Source organism: Lissotriton helveticus, chromosome 11 (assembly GCF_964261635.1).
Source record: "Lissotriton helveticus chromosome 11, aLisHel1.1, whole genome shotgun sequence".
NCBI classification, from domain to species: domain Eukaryota; kingdom Metazoa; phylum Chordata; class Amphibia; order Caudata; family Salamandridae; genus Lissotriton; species Lissotriton helveticus.
In genome coordinates, this window is record NC_136072.1 from 1,029,835,327 (window position 1) to 1,029,853,339 (window position 18,013).

Here is an 18,013-nt window from a genome sequence, read left to right on the forward strand (position 1 = left end):
GGATTTGATTGGAGCCAACTGAGTCGTGGCATCGCCCAGCCATTTCTGGAATTGATTAGTCAATCAAATCAGTCAATCAAAACATGTTTTACTTCCTTTCTCAACTTGATTAGCTTAGGAGGTGTTGAGGTTAGGAGGTCTCCCTAGTTCTAATCATGACATATTGGAAAGTTGGAGAGCTTGCACTGAGACATCTGATCACCCATGCTCTTCCATTACAAGATTTGAGACATCCTCACTAATATTCCCTGGTATCCTCATCAAAAAACAAAGGGACACGATACCGGACAACGTGTAAGTAGAAAGCCCAGGTTCTGGTATAACACTCTCATTGTCAATGGCCTCACCCACCGACTCTCAAGAACTCCCGTGATTGTTCTGAAACCTGTAATACTCAGACTGCCTTTCCTACTTCTTCTATTGTGATATCTCCATTGTGGTTACTTCATCATAAATGTAGATTTGTTCATGTACGCCGAGCTGAGGTTCTATTGCATCTTAGGCAGGTCATTAGGGGAATAGGAGATGGATAATTTATGATATATAACATTATCTCCCTCTCTTTACAGCCATAGGTGTCTTCTAATGCATAATGCTGCTCCTGTTAACAGTACTGCATATCTGGGCTTCAAAACCGCTGCCTGCACCGAAGTGTATTTTTATGGACTTGCAGCCTTCCTGGTCACGTTCATTATCGCCTGCATCATTATTCTAGTACGTTGTATTTATCAAATAAGCACAAACATAAAAATAAGCGTGTGGTTTGATTATGATAGAATGAAGGAGCCTCCTTTCTGTAGCATGAGGACGCTTTGCATGCCTCCAAACCTAGTTATGGTGAAGTGCGAGTAAGGACGAGCTACTTTGAGTGCCGGCTTCAGAGGGAACCTTTTCATGCCCATTGTTTAGGGGTGGGTGACAGAGATGGAAGTAGATGTAGCCCTACTACTAGCCCCAAATGTAATTAGTAACCATATCGAGCCTCACCAGGAGGTTCAAGTCGGTTCTCACACCAACAAGGATGTATTTTAGATTTAAAATGAGGCCAAAATATTCATTAGTATCATTTTTCAGTTATCCTGGCTATAAATCCCCAGCTTTTACATGCAATTCTGTCGAGAAAGTCATTTAAGAGGTGTGGCGCCGCGGCCAGGGCGACTGACGCTGGAATCTGGGGACCACGGTTCGATCCCCGGCTCCAGGTTTGCCCAGCACCATGTGACTCTGGGCAATAGCTCGCTTAATCTTCCCGACGGCCCCCAGCGCCTAGAGACCCTTACGGGTGATTGTGCGCTTTACAAATGTGGACTTTACTTTTAATATTCCAGATGTTTAGGGTCTGGAATATTTCGTCTCTTGCACCACATGTTGCGTTTACCCATAATAAATGTGCATACAATACCAACTTTGGAGACAAAATCTACTATTTTTTAGAAGGATTGCACATTGGATGCTGGGTTGATGTTTTTTTGAGTGTGTATGTGACTGCCTTTGAAAGAACGTGGTGAGCTGAAACCCCCTTTTGCCTATGAAACCAAAGAACCAAGGGGCATATTAACAATGAAGTGGCGGTGCGTGGCGCTAGCCTCCTTGGCTTAACGCCATGCTCCGCCACTTCTGAAACGCAGGGCAGCACCATATTTACAACAATATGGTGCAGCCCTGCGTTTCCCCCTGTGCTTGCGCTAAATTTAGCAGCCTAGCGGCACCGCAGGCACCCTTGCACCATGGTGCAAGGGTGTCTGCGTTGAGGGGAAGACTGTTTATGTGCAGGAAGGTGTACTTAATGTAGCACACATTGAAGTTAGAAAATATTTTGTTTATGAGCAGGAAGGGTCACCTTCGTGCGCATAAACAAGCAATGGCCTTTTGCTGTTTCTATGTGTGCTGCACAAAGCAGCACACATCGAAACTGCAAAAACGAGGAGAAATAAGGCATTTCTCCTTGTTTCGCCTGTTAAAGTCCAGCTTTTTCCTGGCCTTCATTTTGGTGTGCATCCTATTTACGCTGCCTTTGTAAATAAGGGGCAGCGTCAAACTCAATGGGTGTTGCAGTGGAACGCCCACTGCAGCACCTTTTGCCCTCCACTTTCACACTAAGTCTAGTGTGTACGGGTGCTTTATTTACAAGGCAGCATTAAGCCACGTTAAGTGACGTCCCTGTGGCGATAGGTGCTTATAAATATGCCTCCAAGTTTCTAAATTCCACTTTTTGAGGACTTCCATCGTAGTATGTTGCACGAGCAGTCTCCACTCACCACAGCTTTCAAAAGATGACAGTGCTCGCATTTGCAGAGAACTAATCCTCGCAGTTTGTCAACTCTAACCCAATAAGCGCCTCACTAAACTGCATTTGTAACAAGAGTGTGCCTCTTCTCTTCCCGTAGGTGCCTTTATTTAAAGTCTGTACTGTGCAAAGGAGGTATGTGCAGATAGCAGGACCATTGGACAACCATCAATCGATACTGATTAGAGTGGCCGAGCGGCGAGTTGTCCTTTACCCAGCTGCCTTCATCTGCTGCTGGGGCCCAGGTTAGTGGATGCAATGGAGACAGACGTCTCATCCAAGAGTAATTTAAGCATAGCCCGTGGGCCAGGGGCAGAGAGTTGACGCTCCACTGAGGCGTGCTGCTTAAGCCGACACGACTAATGAGGTCTGTGGCTGGGCAGTAGTGATGTCATTGTTGTGTATGTTGAAAATAGACACAGGTTCCGTATTAGGCTTGGAAATTAATGTTTGTGCTAAGAAGAGGTTGTATTCAGGTGTCAATGTGTCAGCATAGGGACGTTTGCAGGAGCTAATTACAGGCTGCGATGGCAGTGGAATTATGTTTGCGTGCACACGTCGCGGTGCATGCTGGTATCAGTACTGGAGCAAACACGTGGCTTCAATGCACTAAATCAATTTGATGCACGTCCAGGTATCTGGGAGGGAGAGGGGGAGAGGGGGGAAGAGGGGGGGAGACAGAGAGAGAGAGAGAGAGAGAGAGAGAGAGAGAGAGCGAGAGGGGGGAAAGAAAGAGAGAGAGAGAGAGAAACACCAGGTCTCTAAATAGGCGATATGCTGGCAATTGGATTAGGGAACCAGGGGCAACCTTAGGCATGTGCAAGCTGTGCACCTGCACAGTGCCGTCAAACCCCAGGGGCCGCCACGCCAATATATATCCTTAATATAATAATCCTCTGAGGAAGGATACATATTGGCGGGCAGCCACTGGCTGGGATTTGGCGGCCTCCGGCTCTGTTCCACTTCCAAACACCCTGACCCCCCCCCCTCTTCACTAGCCTCCGCGCCTGGGTTCCTCCGGGACCCCCTACCTACGCTCCCTGCACAGGGCCGCCATGAGCCGCCATGAGCCTAGAGCCGCCCCTGAGGGAACCAAATGGATTCATTCTCACACATACAAAATATCACTTGCTGATATTTCTCCCCAACATCACAAACCTGTATAGATACATTTCTGCTGCTCCTCTTTTTACTTTTCTCCCATTGCCACCCCTTCATTCCAGTTTAGAAGCTTAAACAGTGGGGGCCACAAACTCTACTCTACTGGAGGTTAGGGCCACAATCACTATCCTTTCTAGCCTTTTCTTGTGGCTCTCACTTGCGCCTTGCAGACTCATGTTCTCTTGCTATGCATCTTATGCTTTCAGCAATAAGCAAGTGCTGCACTAAAAGATAGAGCCAGTCCCTCCCAAGAGCACTGCCCGGGTACACTGCACTGAGTTACTGAGTCCATATCCCTCACTGAGTCCATCTCACTCCCTTGAGTGTGTATTTGGGACCACAGTGACCTGGCGCTCCATGGTCCGAAGGCCGGGTAGTTGAGCCTGGCCCCTCATAAATGCAGGCTCTCTTGCAATCCTAGTCTAACATAATCCCTTCTCCTGACCCGCCTCTGCCCTGTGGTTTAACCCAACTTCTGTCCTGGGCAAATGGTTGTTGAGAAGAGTTCATCCCAGGAAGCCAGCAATCAGTGCAGAAGGCAGGCCTCTCACAGTTCTCAGACACACAGTCTCTCACAGTGCTCAGACACACCCAGTACCCAACCAAGGTACAGAAAGCACAAAGCGTAAGCACTTGGAGGCACTGCCATGTCTTAAAACTCTGTTGCAGCCCTGCTTAGAATTTGCCCTGACACTAGAGGAGCAACGCACCCAAGTGTACGTGACCGCACAAACTACTTCGTTGGTCCACTTCCTTGAAGAGCAGACACCAACACTGCACAATATTTTGCCTCTCAGGAGTCTGATCTGGAATTTGCAGCCTGTTGCATTAGGACACAGTCACCAGCAGCACTCCCTTCTTCAAGGGCAGTGGACTCCATGGCAGACCAACCAGATTCATCTTAACCATCAGACCGCAAGTAGCTGCTGCTTCAACACTCCCTGTTTCTCCTTGATCCAGCTGCAGGATTTGCCTGTATGCCATGCAGATTTCTTCCTGGATGCTATGTATGCAAATTTGAAAGACTGGGAGACACCCCTTGGCCCTTTGCCCAATAAACACAACCTGGTAACTCCCACTTTCCCTGGTGCAACTCTCACAGTTACCCATGCAGCTCCTGAGATCATCCTTTGGTCCCAGGGCAGCGGACTCAATTGGCATCACTGTCCTGACCCAGGTACCATCTCTGCCTTTGGTCCCAGATGCAGCTGCTTCTGTGTGGACAGTTCTCCAGTAATAGATCTTTCATGGATTCACATGTTTGAACCTTCCCCATCGTCAAGCTTGGAGTCCCACAGTATCATTACAATAAAGTCTAATGTTAAACATAGCCCTTAGGCTGTACACATTTCCACTTATGTTACCTGTTCCCATCATTTGAAAAGAACCAAACTCCAACTCTGCCGCAGTTTTGGTTCACCGACCTCCTACGTCTATGGGAAGTCCTGCAAATACAACTAACGTTATCAATGCATTCTGCTGATTAGTTGGAGTTTGGTTCTTTTTAAATGAATAAAGAGGTCTGCCCCTTAGTCCATAGGCGTGTTCACATTATTAACAACATCTTGGAAGAGGTGTGGTGCCGCGGCTAGGGTGACTGACTCCGGCTTCTGGGGATCACGGTTCAATCTCTGGCACCGGCGGCAGATTAGCCCAGCGCCATGTGACTCTGGGCAATAGCTTGCTTAATCTTCCCAACGGCCCCCAGCGCCTAGAGACCCTTACGGGTGATTGTGCGCTTTACAAATGTGGATTATTATTATCCCGCCATCCCCTGTTCCATCTGTCAGAAACACTGATTGGCTCTTTTTTAAATTAAAGGGAAACGGCAAGCATATGGATAGGGATGTGGCTTGGGCTCAAACGACAAATGCACATTTAAGCATGTAACACACTAATGACATGCATACGCTCTGCATTACACGACTATTGAACCCTCTCTATATCCTGGGAAAGAGCCTACCAAGTAATGAAGTCCCCACACCTATCCTTTTGTAATACTTAACAAGCCAGAGTAATCCAGCAGAATAGACTTTTCAGACTTTACACTGATTCAACGCAATTTCTACAGATGTTACGTACTCTTCCTTCCTGATCCTTCAGTTAGCAGTGCTAGTAACTTTGCAGGTTAGGAAGCTGAACTGTTCATGTATGAATTTCTCGATTGTAGTTTGTACCGATATCACTGAGGAATACTCATCTCAAAATTTGACTTGGGGCGAGCTTATTTAGATATAATCCATCTGTTAATCAGCCTTCCAAATCGACAGTATTCTTTAAAAACATTTTCAGAATCTCACTGCTTGGAACAAAGTCTACCCAATCTTGGACCTAGTGGAATGACTGTGGTGCAGAGACAACCATTACTTTAAATATTACATTGGGAATCTATGAAAGTAAAGACGGTTACGAATAATCAAAACCCAAAACTTTACGAAAGCTGTTTATTTATTTCGTTTACCACTGTATATCTCTGCTGTAAAATGTAGTAAAATATTTTGAACAAATTTGTTTTTTTTTACAAAAGCATCCTATGTTGTTATATCAAACCATCATGCCCACAAATATTAGTCTCCAATTTAAATGTATGCACGGGCTTGCTTTCCTGTGGGGGAGACGGTAAAATTCTCTCTCTTAATCTAGGTTTCAGCGTCTTTTTACCTGAAAAGGTAGAAGCCATTTTTTTCCTTTCTGGCAGTGCGGACTGTTGCAGCACAGCGCTTGGGTAGCCGTAGCTGCCTATCCCCTTGTCATGAGGGTCACCATAGCCTTTCCCAGCTTTAAGCCAGCTACAGATGAATTATCGGTCCTGTAGCTTTAGTTTTCTACATAAGTGTCCTTAAGGTTCTGCATGCAAAGTTTCTGTAATCATAGTAAAGCTGTAAAATGCAGATTTTCCACAGTTTTAATGTAAAGAAAATCATAATTTTATTAAAAAAGGCACGGAGGCTAATATTATGCATATCCCTTTTATTACTGCCCAAACACAGCAGCAACAGTATCTTAGAACTTAGAATACTATAAAACATTCCAGAACTTAGAACATGAATAAGTCCCCTTGAGCAGCAGCCATCTTCCTTTTTTGTGACTGCGAAAAAGCAATAAATAACAAACTCAAAATTTCCTCTGTCTCCAAACTTCTCCAGACTCCATCTCCAAACGTCTTCTTCCCAACTCGAACCCCTTCTTCATCTTCATCTTCATCCTTTAAACAAAACCAAACAAATTTATTACAGGGCGGGCACAGAGGAGGGATAATATTAGCCTCCGTGGCTTTTTTAATAAAATCATGATTTTCTTTACATTAAAACTGTGGAAAATCTGCATTTTATGTCAAAGGCCCGGAGGCCAACATTATGCATGTTCAAAGTTCTTCCAAAACCTTTCCTAAAACATTTTCCACAGGCTTAAAGTAAAACTTTCTAAAAGTCGAATCATTTGACCAATCTGCAGCCTTTAAAATACCACCCAGACTGAACCCTTTAACAAAGGCTTTACTAGCCATTGCTCCTCTTACAGAATGCGACCCAAAAAAACCAATATCCACTCCAGCCTTGACCATCACATTCCTTATCCATCTTGCCAAAGTAGGAGTCGACACAGCCCTATAAGGATTAGCATATGAGATCAACAATTGACTACAATCCTTTCTCCTCAATGCAAAAGTCCTTCTCTCATACACCTTTAGACATTTAACCACACACAAAGAACTCTCACCCTCTAAATATGGGTAAAAAATCATCCAAGACATAGTGTTTGTCCTTCTCTTTAACTCAAAACATACTCCCTCTGGTTGATAAAACCTCGAATCTACATCCAAAGCTCTAACGTCTGATACCCTCCTAAAAGAGACCAGACATAAAAGCATCGTCACCTTCCAAGTTAAAAACTTCAAATCCAAACCTGAATTCTGTACCCAACTCTCAAGTTCTCTCAACACCAAATTTACGTCCCAGAGTGAATCATACTTTGCTTTCGGCGGATTAACCACCCTTACACTCTTAACCAACCTTTTAACTAAAACATGTTGTCCCACCGGAACTCCATCTACAAAATCATGACCTGCTGAAATTGCAGACCTACTCAAATTAACCGAGTTATAAGCCAAACCACTACAAAAAAGACTTGACAAATAATTTGCCACCTCTACCACAGGTAACGAAATGGGATCCAAGTTCCTCTCAACACACCAACCATTCCACTTTCTCCAAGCCGATCCATACACCCTAGATGTTCCCTTAGACCATGATTTTGACACAAGCTCTTCAGCCTCCTTTGATAAACCCTGCATTTGCCAAATCCTCCTGAAATCAACCATGCCATCAACTTCAACTGCCCTGAGATCAACAGATCGTGAAAATTCCCTTGAATCCATCAAAATCTCCCTGCAATCTGGCAGTACTACCGGATCCTCCACCAACAAATTCATCACATCCGGGAACCATACCTGTGCCTTCCAAAATGGAGTTATCAGAACCAACTCTATCTCCTCCCTTCTGACCTTGTTCAGAACCCTCTGAATCATTGAAAACGGGGGAAATGCAAAACATCTTCCCCCTTTCCAGCTCTGCAGGAAAGCATCCACTCCCTTCGCTTCTGGATCCGGCCTCCAACTGAAAAATTCTTTCAGCTGAGCATTCAACCTGTCTGCAAACAGATCCACATACAAAGACCCCCACATGTTCTCCAGACTTAAAAACACCTCTCTCTTCAACCTCCAACTGCTCGCATCCCTCAGGTATCTTGAATACCAATCCGCTTCTACGTTGCTCAACCCTGGTATATATTGAGCCTGCACAACAATCTCCCTCTCCAGACAAAACTTCCAGAATTCCTTCGCTATTTCCGCTAACCCTTTTGAACGCGGACCACCCATCTTGTTTACATACTGAACCGCAGACAAATTGTCCATCTTCAGAAGTACACAACATTTCATCCTGTCCCTCACAAAGCTCTTTATCGCAAACGATCCCGCCAACAACTCCAAACAATTTATGTGCATATGACCTTCCTCTTCCGACCATTGTCCCCCTGTCAAAACCTCTCCACACCGAGCTCCCCAACCGTACAAACTCGCATCGGATTCTATCTCCACCTCTGGCATCATTCCAAAAATCGCTCGACCGTTCCAAGCTTCCAGACTCATCAGCCACCACTCCAATTCCTCCTGTGATTCCTGATTTATCACAATCCTCTGAGAGTACCTCACATCCTTCCTTAAATAATGTGCCTTCAGCCTCTGCAAAGCACGATAATGTAGTGGAGCTGGGAATATTGCCTGAGTCGAAGAAGACAGAAGACCCAACAGACGTGCCAACTGTCTCAATATCGGGTCTAGAGATTCATCAGTCCAACAAGTACCGACTTGCACCCACCTGGGTGATCCACTAAAGAACGACAAGTACCAGAGTCCCGAGGGGCAATCCGGAGGAGGGGCTAGTGGTGTGCGCTCCATTGATGACTAAACACAATATGGCTCCCTTGAGCTTTGGGCCGACGGGCTCTTGGACGACGCACCTGCGTGCCGGTTCTGGCATCGAGGCCTTTGACTGTTGTGTGGCGGCCTTCTCTTCCACCCCTAACGATCTTTCTCTACTGATGAGGGAAGTTATCCCGAAACCCGAGATATGTCTTGGGCGATATCCTAAAACCCGGGACATGTATCGGGTCTAGAGATTCATCAGTCCAACAAGTACCGACTTGCACCCACCTGGGGGATCCACTAAAGAACGACAAGTACCAGAGTCCCGAGGGGCGATCCGGAGGAGGGGCTAGCGGTGTGCGCTCCATTGATGACTAAACACAATATGGCTCCCTTGAGCTTTGGGCCGACGGGCTCTTGGACGACGCACCTGCGTGCCGGTTCTGGCATCGAGGCCTTTGACTGTTGTGTGGCGGCCTTCTCTTCCACCCCTAACGATCTTTCTCTACTGATGAGGGAAGTTATCCCGAAACCTGAGACATGTCTCGGGCGATATCCTAAAATCCGGGACATGTATCGGGTCTAGAGATTCATCAGTCCAACAAGTACCGACTTGCACCCACCTGGGTGATCCACTAAAGAACGACAAGTACCAGAGTCCAGAGGGGCGATCCGGAGGAGGGGCTAGCTGTGTGCGCTCCATTGATGACTGTCTCAAAGTAATCCATTCTGCAGACTTCACTCTCCTTACTTTCTTCCTGATCTTCTTCACCTTCTCCATAGGCAACTTCAACACACAATCCAACGTCTGTATCTTGAAACCTAAAAACGTCATCTCCTGGTTTGGAACCATACAAGACTTCTCCTTGTTCACAACAAATCCCAAATCCTCTATTACTCTCACCGCAAACTCTGTTTGTTCCTTCGCCAAAATTCTCCCTTCTGCCATAATCAGAATATCGTCTAGATAAACAATCAAACGAATTCCCCTTGACCTCAACCAAGCCGTAATTGGCCTCATCACTTTGGTGAAACACCAAGGAGCTGACGTCAATCCGAAAGGGAGACTTTTGAACCTCCAGCGCCTTCCCAACCACCTAAGCTGAAGGTAATCTCTCTGATCCTGACACATCGGAATCGTTTGATATGCATCCTTTAAGTCCAATCTCGTTCACCAATCCCCTTTTCTCAACAAATCTCTTAACATATGTATCCCTTCCATCTTGAAATGGTTGTAAACAACCCAATCGTTCAACTCCTTCAAGTTGATTACCGGCCTCATTTTCTTGTCCTTCTTTTCCACAAGAAACAAATTGCTTATGAAACAACCTTGCACCTCCTCTGCATACTCTATCGCTCCTTTCCTCTCCAACTCCAACACTTCTTTTGTTACTAATTTTTCCATCTCTTCTGAAAACCTTAACACCTTTGGAACCCTTTCCTGAACTGGCACACTGATAAAATCTATCCTGTATCCAACCACAGTTTCCAAAACCCATGGATCCTGTGTTATCTCTTGCCATCTGGAAACAAACTGGGCTAGTCTGCCGCCCAATTTTACTTCCATAAATAAAGGGTCTTGTAAGTAGCTTACCTGATACTCCTCTTGGTCTCCTATCTGATCTTCCTCCTCTTCCTCTTCCCCTCTGTCTTTGTGGGAAAAAAATTCCTTGATTGGTCCTCTGATAACCATACCCTCCAGAATAACCATAGCCAAATCCATTTCCATAACTTGTTCCATAGGGTCTGTTACCTCTTCCATAAAATCCTCTTGTAACTCCATTTCCTCGGCCGGGGAACCGACCCCTTGTTCTCCCGGCCCAACCAAAAAACACGCCTAATATCCTTCTGTGCTTTTTGTAAAGTATTGAAAGTACCCACGTACTTAGACATGTCCTTCACAAAATCATCCCCGAACAGCAGCCCATTGCTCTGCTCACCCAATTCCTTGCCAGCCAAATCTGCAAGTTTTGGATCTATTTTAAACAAAATACTCTTTCTTCTTTCCAAACAGAGTGCTGCGTTAGCATTTCCCAGCAAACATACAGCACGCTGAACCCATTGACGCATTTCTGCCACGTCAACTCCAGTGTTATTAGTATGTGCTTCTTCGCACAGATCAAAAATCTTAGTTAAGGTACCCAAAATATCAAGCATTCTATCTTGACATCCCTTCAATCCTTTGTCTAGACCCCTTCTCGGGTCTCTTCCCACTTTGTTATTCAAAAAAGTTAACATCTTTTGATCTAATTCTGGCGTGAAGGCCACTTTACTATTTAGAGTTGGTCTCGGGCATTCCGACCTCAGCCGAGTTCTTATTTCTTTTGGCATCTCCCTCCTGATCCAATATCTTATGTACTTGGCAACATGTTCAACCGGGGACCACTGAGGAGATAGTGGATGTTGAATCAACAATGGATCAAACATCTGTTCTCCTTGAGGATCCACAAAATCCTCAAACTCCAATGTAATCTCCTCATCCAACTTCCTTCTCTTTACCATAACCTCTTCCACATCAGAATCCTCCATACTAGAGCTGCACGTAAACTCCACATCCCCACTAGTCGAACTACCATCACAAGCCACAGTACTATGTTCTTTTCTCTGTGCCTTTATAGCACTCCCTCTGGCCTTTATAGCCTTCTCCTTCTTTCCTATATTTTCCATTTCTTTTGTTGTTTTCTTCTTTATCACATTCTTCTTCTTTTCCTTTCTTTTTGCTCCCCCAGAAGTACCTGCCTCTAACTCAACCTCCTCTGTGGTGTAGAAACCATCCTCCTCACCAGTTCCCTGTCTGTTCTCACCTTCTTTAGCTTTCTTTGATATTGTGCTCTCAAATCTCCTTTCCATACTAGCACAAAACTCTCCAAACTTCTTTTCCATGAATTCTTTCATCCTTTCCTCCATACCCAAATCCTCTTTCTCCATCTTTCTTTCCTCTTCCTTCAAATTCTCCTTTATTAAATAATTACTTTCCTTAAATTCCTCCCTTTAATACAATCCAAAGTATTTTCAATCAAAAATATGCCTAAATCTAAATTCTCCGCTCTCAAAACCACAAACCAACACCTCCCTCTGACCTTCCGAACTTCGTCTGACTGAAACTGACACCGTTCAGTCAGACTACAAAATTACTCCCAAAATATGGCCGACCACGTCTCCTAATTAAACTCCTTACGACTCCCAATCTTCTAAAATGGCCGCCGCACGTTACGTACGTACGGCGGCCCTTAATGCCCAGAAAGCCTCTCTCCTTTAGTGCGTGCCAGACCCCGCGCTTCTCCTCTCAACGTTCTTCAAGCTGCCTCTCCTCACGCGCCCGTTCCTGACGAAACGCAGCATGCGCGCAGTATGCGCTCGTGATACAACGATACACGATGCCCCCCTGTTACGCAGCAAGCGCTCGAGACACTTCCACGCGCTCACCACCAACGGCCAACTTCCCAACTGTACCTAACTAAAGGTAATCTGAAACATTTCCCAACACAAATCTCCTACAATACCTCATCAAAAACTTTCCTCCTTATCATTAAAAGTCACAATTTTTCTAATTTATATCATTTCATTCGATCGACATCAAAAACGCTAATTTTCCTCTAAAATTTCTCCACAAATCTCTTATCTAACATACATATTCCGTTTATAATCCCAAATGAAATTAACCTCAAACCTGCTAATTAACCTTTCATTCCAATTTACTTATACAGAGTATTAAAACATGGTACTTATCTTAGGTTTGAGCAGCAACAAAAGAGGAAGATGGCTGCTGCTCAAGGGGATTTATTCATGTTCTAAGTTCTGGAATGTTTTATAGTATTCTAAGTTCTAAGATACTGTTGCTGCTGTGTTTGGGCAGTAATAAAAGGGATATGCATAATGTTGGCCTCCGGGCCTTTGACATAAAATCTATTGACAGTTCATACAGCCATTTCAGAGAAACCCTTTTATACACCTGCTCTGTAAGTTTGGAAAATTCGGTGAGTGTGGCTTCAAAATCTGAAAAGATGTAGGGGAATGCACAGCTGAGTTGTCTGCAAATGTAGTGTAACGGCTGTAGGCCTGCACAGGTGGTCCTGTGATAAACACAGACATGTATATATAGACACGCCAACAAATTCCAACATTTTTCCTACTGTTTCTCCCAACTACCCTACTGAGCTTCTGCCTACATTTGCTTTGATCAGTGCAAAAACACAAATAAAAAAGACAATTCTTTTTTTGCCTTTTTGTGTACACATGTATTTGCTGAACTCCCTTTTTGTGAATCAAGAAAGGGGGCTGAAGATCATGCTCTCTTTGCAGTGGCCTCTGCACTCAAACAAGGCAACATCTTACATCCAGGGCCTGCTGCGCATGTCCAGAGGGCATACACAGTAGGTTCAGAACAAAGGTCCTGCCATGTGGATTAAGTGGGCTCCTAAAAGAGTATATCCTGCAAAAACCATAGACATTCGGAAAAAAGTAAAAACATTGTTAAAGTTAAGGATGTGTTGGATGTAGACTGACAACATAAGCAATCAGCTTGTCTTGACTTAGCATATATGGCACAAAACCAAAAACGCTTGGAATTCTCCTTTAAAGGAACCCACACTATTTTACCTCCCACCCCTGAAATGCATGCCTCATGATCTGACACATTACAGCACAAATAAATCCTCAATGATACAATATATAAAGTCTCGATTAACAGCATTAATGATATCACTAAAATTACTTTGGGATCAGTGAAAGACCCAAGGGCTTGACCTTGTGGACAGAGTCTGCTTGGTATAGAGGCCTGTAAATCCCTGCACCGTGTGGCAGGCACCTCAGGGTGCAGGGATTTGCTGGGAGTTGCCTGCCACTCGGTGCAGGGATTTGCACAAACTACCATTTCTTTATGGGAGCTTGTGCTACGGCCGGTTTATGGCCGCAGCACAAGCTCTCATAGAGGAATCGGAGTATGTGACCGCACCATGTGTGGTCTCATTGTAATTATGCGGTCAGAACCTGGAGGTCTGTCATTCCCAAATCCGCGATGATGTCCGTCGGAGATAACTCCGACCAATATCCTAATCGCGCCCAAAGTGTGTCATTCTGCCAGGGGAGAGAACCACATACTTGCAAAAGGAACTGTGCCATGTTAAATAACAAGACTTACTTTTTTTCTTACAGCATTCTTCCTCGGGCTTGTGAAACTGTTTGACTACAATGAGCATGGGATGCTCTATATTATTCTTTATGTTTTGCAGGTAACCACCTCTTAATTTTATTAGTTACCGTTTACCCTGTGTTGCATTACCTGTTTATCCAAGTTTTGCGCTAATTTCTTTATAGAATAGACAATATAAAGATACTTTCAGGCCCCCCCCATAAGTTCCTTTTATGTTTTGGTAAGTATTTCCAGTGATTCAATTATCACTGTTTGTCATGTCATGTATGATACTTGAGCATTTTGTAATCAGTGATGTAAGGTGGTTTATCCTTGGCATAATCCTTCACATAAAGTAGAGCTCACAGCAATCCCCCCCAAAAATGTTCATCTCTGTATATGATATGTTATACTTTGATTCCTTTTTAAAATAAGCATTTGCAATGCAATAGGTCTTGCATTACTGAAAGTGTGAGCTATTGACGCTGCATTATTATTTGCAACGCCAATAGGTCAAACCTTCAGTAATGTATGACCGAGTGCATTGCAAATGCTTGTTTAATCTTGATCTTACTTCCGGGATCCCGTTACATTTTTCAAAAGCAGGCCAGCGGCCTGTAGAAAAGGGTCTCCATGTTCCCCCCCAGATAACGACATGGACGGACACTGCATTTGCGTGAAGGCAGGGTGGGTGGGAGGGTGTGCGAGCAAGGAGTCAAGAGATGGCCAGAGCTGGCCAACCAAAAGAATCCATTGATGCTGTCCGCTGGGAGGAAACCAAGCACCAAAAGGTGGGACAGATGCACAGTTTTAACCAACTAAAGAAAAGGAATTTTAAAAAGCAGGCTCACTCACCAGCCAAAAGTGATGGGCATTTTAAAGACCCCCTAGCCCAGATACCAAACACAGCATATCTCAAGGAGCAGCGCATGCGCTGCCCAGGCTTGACCTAAAAATTGGTTAGGACTGTTGTACTTGAATTTGACTTTATTGTTAGTTGGGTTGCCAGTTGGCAGGGTGTGGTATTCAGATGTGGCAGTTCCATCTTCTGACAGTTTGCGGGGCTTCTGCGTGGCGTTTTGTGCTTTATTTCATTGCTTGTTTCTTCCTCCTAGGCATTCACGGCACCATCACAAGGGCTACTGAACTGCCTGGTGTATGGATGGACCCAGAACTTCTACCGCTTTTTAAAACGTAGCATGTGCCAAGATGCAAGCACACAGACACCATTACTGCGTGTGCAAAAAAAAAAATATGAGAGTTTGCAAGCTGCAGGACACAAAGTGGATGGATCAACAAACACACTTGCTTGAAAATCCCATATGATACAGTTTTTTGGACTGCTGAAGACTAAGGATTTCCTAGAGGAAGAATTTCATAGCTAATTATTTGGAAAGGAGAAGGACCTTCTGAACAGAAAGTTGAGAAGTCGAGACAAGTCTCAAAGAAGTTGGAAAACGGATTTTGAATTACTATTTATTTGATGGTATTACATGAACAGTGTAATCGGCATTGATGAGTTTGGTGTCATATGGATGAAGTGTACAATGCTTTACTGCAGAGGATCATATTGATTCTACGCCATGCAGTACAATACGTATGTTTTTTACTCCACTTTGTTGGTTAGCACTTTAAATGATAATTTTGAATAACAAACTAAAAAAGACTATGAAGAAAGGGAGCAGTATGAATTGTTCCTTCAAAAATGCAACAAAAAACTGAATATGTGCTTCTGAAATGTGAAAAATTGCTTTCCTGCACAAGAGTTGGCACTCAACATGTTTTTACTTATTCTGTGATTGGTGATACCTCTGTAAGGCAATCTATATAGCACATATAGAAGCAACTCTAGCAGGAAGGTTAGATGGCACACTTATAGGCAAAGGTGCCACGCGAAAGGGACACCATGGTTGTCCATAGAGCAGCACATTTGTTCCTGTTACTGAGAGGGGCAGACAACAAGACTGTGCCTCCGCTTGCTAGTTTTTAGGTAGTTTTTCGGGGAATCTACCTAGTAATATATTTTCGGATGCAGCATTCCCTCACGTCTTGTTGCTTTTCCATTTCATGCTTGTATCATTCACGGTCATTACTGTGTTGATAGCCGTAGTAAGACTTTCTATAACACATATACATGTTCATGCGTTGTTTCCAGTCCTTGAAATCAAATTTAAATCTGCATTGCTTGCCTAATGCGGCCTAACGAGTCCAAGGGCACTTGTGCTTCTGCCCCGAGATACACTAGCTGTGATGTTTTTCCTATGACAGTCGCAAGGTTCCCCATGAGTTAATCTACAAAGTAACATAGTTATCATTTTCAAGAGGTGAATGTGCATTCAACATCACTTCATGTCCAAGCAGTTGTCATAACCTCTTAAGTGTGTTCAGAGATACTGCCCTCTACTTGGTATCAAGGACTCTTGCCTTGGTTTCCATAGGTGATGAATTGAAAGGAAGTACATCATGGTCTTGAGTTTTGATATATCAGAGTTTTAATATTCGGAATTCTTTCTATCTTGAAAAAATTGAGAGCTAAAATCTCCAACAGTTTTATTTTTTTGTCTCACATTGTTAATTTTATGTTTTTCTTTTTCTTCTCTAATGTATTTATACTAATTATCAGTGCAGTGAATCCATTCTTATAATTATTATCCAACAATGGATGCATGCTGAAACTCGGTTCTAAAAGATGTTTGCACTATACCTAAATATTGCTGCTACATGTAAACTTTAAGGTTGTGTCTGGTGTTTTCATGTTGCAATTCCACCAAGACTCTGGTTGGAAACTTCTGCCAGCTTCCTTCATATTAGAATCCAGAAGCCAGAGAAGCATCTTCATGAAAAGCTGAACAGGAATGACAGCAGACAACTGGTTGTTAACTTTTGAACCGGCAGCTTTGTGTTAGTACAACACACAGCAGGCATGAATGGACATGACTGAACGTATTTCAGAAGTGCAAAGGGATTGCAATGGGACATTTTCACCCTATTTTTTGTGCCACTGTTAAATAGTTCGCTCCCCAACCTGTAAAAGGTGTACTTTTTACATAATTAAAATACTTGCGGATTAAATAATATGTTTGTTGTTTATGAAAATCTAAATGCCAAAGAATCTTCTACAGAATGTTCACCAGTTTTGCTCATTAACCTATAGTTTGTAGACTGAATCCTTCGTGTCTGTGCGGAATCTCTCTACCTGTACACATGCCGATGCGAAGGTCAAATATAATTGGATGATGATTAGTAAGTAACCTGGAACAAATGCCCTGCCTTACCACTTCAATCTTTTCAAAATATAGAGTTACAATCCATCTGGAAATGTATATCTGTAAATAACTCTTGCAGCTGTTCTTACACTATTCTATGTACTTGTTTTTTGTAACCTATTTACGAGACATACTCGAATATACTTTAGGAACAGTGTCTTCATTCTCTCCTAACTGGTGACTGCCGTTGGGTATCTATCTATCTATCTATCTATCTATCTATCTATCTATCTATCTATCTATCTATCTATCTATCTATCTATCTATCTATCTATCTATCTATCGATCGATCTATCTATCTGTGTGTGTATATGTATATTTATATTTATATATAGATACACACTCTTTTACTATATACATATATATATATATATATATATATATATATATATATATATATATATATACATTACCTACTGGCGGTCGCCAGTAGGTATATATAGTTAGGATTTTTTCTCTATGGGTTTTTTGAAAATTCTATGTCTAATAACTTTGGCGTTTGTGGACGGAATTGGCTGAAATTTTCAGGAAAATGGCACATTTTGTTTCTGAGCAGCCCCTGAAAATTGGGGGGGGGGGTTCGTCCAGGGGGGGTCGAGAAAAAAGGGGGGTCCCAAAACGTGTTTTTAACATTGAGTTTTCCATAGGGCGGTTGGCCTCACTTTTAGCCCGAACGGCTGAATGGATTTGCACGAAACTTGGCAAAATTGTAGGGACTGGTAGCCCGATGTGCCTTTTGTAGGTCT

The 18,013-nt window shown here is 43.5% G+C and overlaps 1 protein-coding gene across 1 annotated transcript in view; it reads left to right on the plus strand.

Moving 5' to 3' along the window:
* Positions 1-17,073, plus strand: part of TMEM116 (transmembrane protein 116) — a 215,911-nt gene extending 198,838 nt beyond the window's left edge. The window contains exons 8-11 of the mRNA XM_078667430.1: positions 570-714; positions 2,388-2,532; positions 14,025-14,101; positions 15,117-17,073. Of these exons, the coding sequence (XP_078523556.1) occupies positions 570-714; positions 2,388-2,532; positions 14,025-14,101; positions 15,117-15,314 (565 nt within the window). The 3' untranslated portion in view covers positions 15,315-17,073. The remainder of the gene's footprint in view (positions 1-569; positions 715-2,387; positions 2,533-14,024; positions 14,102-15,116) is intronic.
* Positions 17,074-18,013: the final 940 nt, after the last annotated feature.